This window comes from Triticum urartu, chromosome 5 (genome assembly GCF_003073215.2).
Source record: "Triticum urartu cultivar G1812 chromosome 5, Tu2.1, whole genome shotgun sequence".
Lineage (NCBI taxonomy): Eukaryota > Viridiplantae > Streptophyta > Magnoliopsida > Poales > Poaceae > Triticum > Triticum urartu.
Window position 1 is genome coordinate 537,766,427 of NC_053026.1, and position 5,676 is coordinate 537,772,102.

The 5,676-nt window shown below is 56.7% G+C and overlaps 1 protein-coding gene across 1 annotated transcript; it reads left to right on the forward strand.

The window, feature by feature from the left end:
• The first annotated feature begins 974 nt into the window (after positions 1-974).
• Positions 975-2,150, forward strand: LOC125510500 (probable WRKY transcription factor 17). Its single transcript, XM_048675707.1, has one exon. It carries the CDS (start codon positions 1,138-1,140, stop codon positions 2,035-2,037), a length of 900 nt encoding a protein of 299 aa, XP_048531664.1. The 5' UTR covers positions 975-1,137; the 3' UTR covers positions 2,038-2,150.
• Positions 2,151-5,676: the final 3,526 nt, after the last annotated feature.

Genomic DNA, 5,676 nt, shown 5'->3' on the forward strand with positions numbered 1-5,676 from the left:
GAGGCTATGACCGTCCGCATGGCCATCAGCCGCTCCCGGGAGGAGTGCGTTCGACCGATGTCGGAATTTGTCCAGCATGAATCCATCGCGTCTGCGCAACTAGCGCTCGGATCTATCAGGGCTGGAGGCTCGAGGTTAGTCTACCACTCCATCTCTGGTCTGCCGACATATGAGTGCTATAGGGACCGGTGTGCCCTCCATGGGTATTAGGATGCAGGTGGCCCATGCCCGCCTCGTTGCCGCCATGGCGGAGGCGGCGGTGCGTGCTGCCTTGGAGGGGGAAGCCATATGTGCCTGTATCCCACAAAAACGGAAGAGGAGAAACACGTGCGCCCTCGTCCGAGAACAAAATCGAGGTTCTGCCGAATCATCCATAGAGATTGTAGAGTACCCGTTGTGAAAATGAAAATGAAATTTGAGAGGTGACCGGTCATCGTTTGCGGACTGGCGTCCGTTGACATTTCAAGGGTCGGATTTGGTGTAGTATGTGAGTATAATAAATTGCTCTGACGTAGAGTAGTACTCCCTCCATTCCAAAATATAGTGCGCCCGCGTTTCCCGAGGTCTAACTTTGACCATAAATTTAACCAACGAGACCAACTGCGACGGGAGAAAAATTATATAATTGAAAACTTCTTTCAAATACAAATTCACTGATATAATTTTTGCTCTCGTCGCAATCGGTCTTGATAGTTAAATTTATGATTAAAATTGAAGCACAGAAATAGAGAAAACACTACGTTGTGGAATGGAGGAAGTGGTTGGAACTAGGAAGCTTGCCACCCGTTTCCAAGGGCTGACTTCCAAGGCAAGTCAGATTGCGCATCTCCACTCCACCTCTGCCGAATATTAAAAAGGCATGGACCGAGATGACATTTTTCGCTGTATTCTATGCGCATCTCCAAAGTCCAACCCATTCCTGAGATCACTGCTTTGTGTTCCCTTTTGCTGCTAACCAATCCATTGACTTGCATCATTACTCTGCTCCTCCCATTTCAACTTTGGTTATAAAACCCCTCGGCCTCCGTCCATCCATTTCCACCTCAAATCTCGAAGTCATACTTGTACAACCAAGCCGAGAACCGCCGCGAGCAGCAGCCAGGACCGCGCCTTTCCCCGTCCTCTCCGGCGCCGACCATGGCCGTCGACTTCGTGGGACGCGGCCACGCCCCCCGTGGCCTCGCCCTCGCGGGCGGGCAGCAGCAGCTGGCCTTCCACGAGGCCGCCGCGGCGGGGCTCAGCAGCCTCGAGCTCCTCGTCTCGGCGCTCTCCCCGCGCGCCGACTGCGCGCCGCCGCCGCTCGGGGAGATCGCCGACCAAGCGTTATCGGGGTTCCGCCGGGTCATCGACATCCTCGGCCGCACCGGCCACGCCCGCTTCCGCCGCGGCCCGGTTGGAGCTGCCGCCGCCTCGTTGACTCCCCCTCCTGTCTCTTCTCCTCCTAGGATGCCGGCCCGGCCACCGGCACCGGCAGCCTCGCAGCAGCTGGTGCCCCAGAAAAGCCTGACGCTGGACTTCACCAAGCCTTCGAAGGCGCCGGCAGCGGCAGCCGCTGCTTCGGTGACGTCGACGTCTTTCTTCTCGTCGGTGACGGCGGGGGGCGAGGGCACCGTGTCCAAGGGCCGGGCGGTGGTGTCCTCCGGAAAGCCGCCGCTCGCCGCTGGTACCAAACGGAAGCAACAGCAACAGCAGACGCCCTGCGCGAGCGGCGCGCACTCCGACGTCGCCGCCGTCGCCGCCGGCGACCGGTGCCACTGCTCGAAGAAGCGCAAGCACCGGGTGAAGTACACGACGCGCGTGCCCGCGGTAAGCTCGCGCACGGCGGACATCCCCGGCGACGACTACTCGTGGCGCAAGTACGGGCAGAAGCCCATCAAGGGGTCCCCTTACCCCCGCTGCTACTATAGGTGCAGCACCGCCAAGGGCTGCCCTGCGCGGAAGCACGTCGAACGCGCCACCGACGACCCCGCCATGCTCATCGTTACCTACGAGGGCGACCACCGCCACGACACTTTGCCGCCGGCCGCCGCAAATTGAAGTTCCCTGGCAGCGGCAGCGACAGTACTGGATGTGCTCAAGCATGTATACACCACTAACTAAATTTTTTGTTGTTGGATTTCAAATTTGTTTTCTTACATGAGTATGCAATATACTTGCGTGAGAAACATAGTAAGAGCAGCTACGACCGAGCGCCCAAAGCCCCTATACGCCCACCTCGACCTCACATATATTAGCTCTCATCTACTCATCGGACAAAACCACCGCTCCACTCCATCCTGCACCGCCCCCAAGCTATCTTTCGGTGATCTCCGGCCGACTCCGGTATGGGGGCAGTGGATCTCACTCCGACCACTTCGGATCCAACGATTGAGACGTCGTCCCATGCGGGGAGGAGGAGGCTATGGTCGTCCGCATGGCCCTCCGCCGCTCCCAGGAGGGGTTTGCCCAACCCAGGTCGGATTCGATCCAGCGTGAATCCATTGCGTCGGCTCAACAAGCGCTTGGATCCAACGGGGTTGAAAGCTCGAGGTCCATCTCACGTCCCTTCTTCGGTCTAGAGGAGTACGAGGGGTTATAGGGACCGGTGTGCCCGCCGTAAATAAGCAGATGGGGGCGGCAGTGCGAGGCCAGCCTTGCGGTCGATGTGGCGAAGGAGTCGACACGCACTACCATGGAAGAGGAAGCCATCTGTGCCCGCCTCATCCACAAGGGGTAGAGGAGGAACATGCGTGCCCTCGCCCGAGAGCAAGCCCGAGCGGTCCGTGCCATGGCCGGGCTGCCCCACAAAGAGGAGGGGGTGAAAGTGTCTGGATGGGCATCTCCGGCGAGGAGGAGAACCAGCTTGATCCATATTGCGTCTTCAACTACTACTTCCGTGACACATATTGCGTCTTCGACTGCTACTTCCGCGACAAAGGAGTGTTTGACAAAAAACTACCATTTTAGGGGTTATCGTCCCACAGAACTACCACATTTTAAAAACTGACCAAAAACTACTAAAAATTTCTAATTTTGTGACTAAAAACTACCACTTTTCGATAACGGCTTGTTTAGACGATTTAAACGTGTTTATGACAGGCGGGGCCCACCCGCCAGGGCTGCTAAGTCAACTCCGTTTATTTTGACCGTTATTTACAGGTGGGTCCCACACGTCAGCATCAACCTTCTTCTTCCTCCTCTCTCTGTGGCATTTCCTCGAACACCTTCTGTGCACCTGCGCGCCACCTCCATCGCCGGCGCTCGACTGTGGAAAATCTGCCGCAGCCGTCCCGCGCCGGTCCGCCCACGATGCTGCCTGCTACTGCCGCTCCGGGCTGCCGCTGCTAGCCACCGCCCGACGCCGGCGCTCGCCGCCGGCGCCCGGGGCCTCCAGCACCCCGCCGCGCGTAACAGCCGCTCCTGCCAGCGAGGTGCGCGCCTTCCCTGCCCGAGGTGCTCACGCTGCAGGAGCTGCTCGTCGTGGTGCTGCAGGAGCTGCTCGCGCTCCAGCTCAAAGGGAGGCCGACGAGGACGACGCCATCTAGGCCGAGGTCGTCGAGGCAGGGGACGACAACAGCATCCAAAGCTCGCCGGATCTCCCGGCGACGGCGACTTCCTCGCCAGGAGATGGAGGGGCGGGTGCTCTTCGGCCCCGCGGCGCTGGCGGCTGCCTCGCCGGGAAGATGGAGGGGCAGGTGCTCTTCGGATCCCGCGACTCCGGCGGCCAGTGGCTGCCTCGCCGGGCGGATCGAGCGACGGCGGCGAGCGCCAGCGTCGGGCGGTGGCTAGCAGCGGCAGCCCGGAGCAGCAACAGCAGGCAGCATCATGGGCGGAGTGGTGCGGGATGGCTGCGGCGCAGACGCAGGCGGGCGGCGGCGGCGCGGCTCGGCAGGCGTGGCTCGGCGGGCACGCCACCGAAGTTTGACCTCCTTCCCTCCCATGCACAGAAGCTGTTTGTGAAAATGCCAAAGAAAGATAGAGAGAGGAGGAAGAAGAATGACGTGTGGGTCCCATCTGTAATAACAGTCAACTGAACGGTCAACATGTTTAAATCGTCTAAACTGTCTATTATCCAAAAGTGGTAGTTTTTAGTCACAAAATTAGAAAATTTTGATAGTTTTCGGTCAGTTTTTAAAAAGTGGTAGTTTTGTGGGACGGTAACCTCTAAAGTGGTAGTTTTTTGTCAAACACTCGCGACAAAGACGCCAAGGGCTCCAACAAGGGCAAGCATGGATGATCTTTATCCATAGCTAGTATGTAGAACATGCCAAATTTTGGTGTTCTGATAGCAGGCATTGATGTAGTAGCTGGACGTTCGTATAAGAAGTTTACGATGCATGTGTTATATTGATTCGAGGTTCGTTAATTGAGGTACTCGAATGTGGGAACAGAAAATTAAAGTGTGACCGGTCACTGTCTACGGACGCGTCTGGTCACGTCCGCAGACGTATGAGGGGCCGGCTTAGCCATATGTGTCTGTAGATGCTCTAAGTAGTGTTCAACAATGAACCAATGAATCGATAAAACCGCCACAATTATGAACATAGCAACTAAGGGCATCTTTAGCCAAATCCTAAACAATTAGCCCCTCGGAAGCCCACCGTCATGTCATACGCGTGTGCCGCCTGCTCCGCGGAATGAAATGTGCTGAGCCAATGACTTTTCCACATGTCCGATCGTGGATTTCCGATACCCAAGTCCCACGCGGGCGTTGCCACACGTTGTGGTACTTCTTCAATGACGGTAGCGGTTGAGACATAGATCTCGAGTCGGGGGCTCCGGGCGGCCTGTGGCCCCGTTTTAGGCGCAACGTTGATCTCGTGATGGCCCTCCTCATCAATTTGGTGGCGGCTGCTAGCGGCTCGATTCGTCCATTCGGGCAACGACGAGCAATTCGAAGAGGGGCTGGGTAGAGTCGGGGATTGTGGTGCCGGCGGGGACGTGGGGTGGTGGCGGGTGATGCCGGCATGGATGCGGGTGAGCCGATGAGAGTGGCAGGCATGAGAGAAGAGATTTTTTTTCCTGGGAAGTGGCTTCGGCCACTCAAATTTGTGGCGCAGCCGACGAGACCGGTTGAGGATTCCTCAAAAGACGGAATTTTTATATCTCTACTCCTAATGGAGCAGTTGGTAGCCTGGTGTTTATTTTCGTCTGGTTATTTTTCGTCCCACCTTTCACCATTCCTTTGTACTGGTTTTATCTCCTGCCCCGTACTGGTTTTTCTCTTCTCCACCCCTCGCACGATCACAGCCCGCCCCACAGATTTTTTTTCCAATCAAATTACTCACCTCTTTCCATTTTTTTAGTACCAATGATTCCCCCATCTGCGCCCCGAATTAAAGGGTCGCAGACCAGTAGGGCCAAAGCATGCCTGCATTGGCCATCAATTACCACAAAAGATTCCTAACTAATCGATCGTATCTTGATTCTCACGTCATTTAATGATTGGAATTGATCTCGCATGCATTCTTTCCTTTGCACGCGCGTGCATCACGCCAGCATGGAAGTTGTTCCTTCCAATTTGCTGCACAAGTTGGATGTGGGTGAAGAGTGCTTGGGCATAGGCCACGGAGAGGTTGCGTCGCTGCCGCTCGTTTCCTACCCATGCCTTACCTGTGGGTTGTGCTCGGCCCTTCTTTCTCCATGGCGAACTACACCGGCGGCAGCGGGGATGACCAGGCGTGGTGGTTCCCGCGC

What these genes read in the sequence shown, in the direction of transcription:
- LOC125510500 (XM_048675707.1), top strand. Translation starts at nt 1,138, where the DNA reads ATGGCCGTCGACTTCGTGGGACGCGGCCACGCCCCCCGTGGCCTCGCC.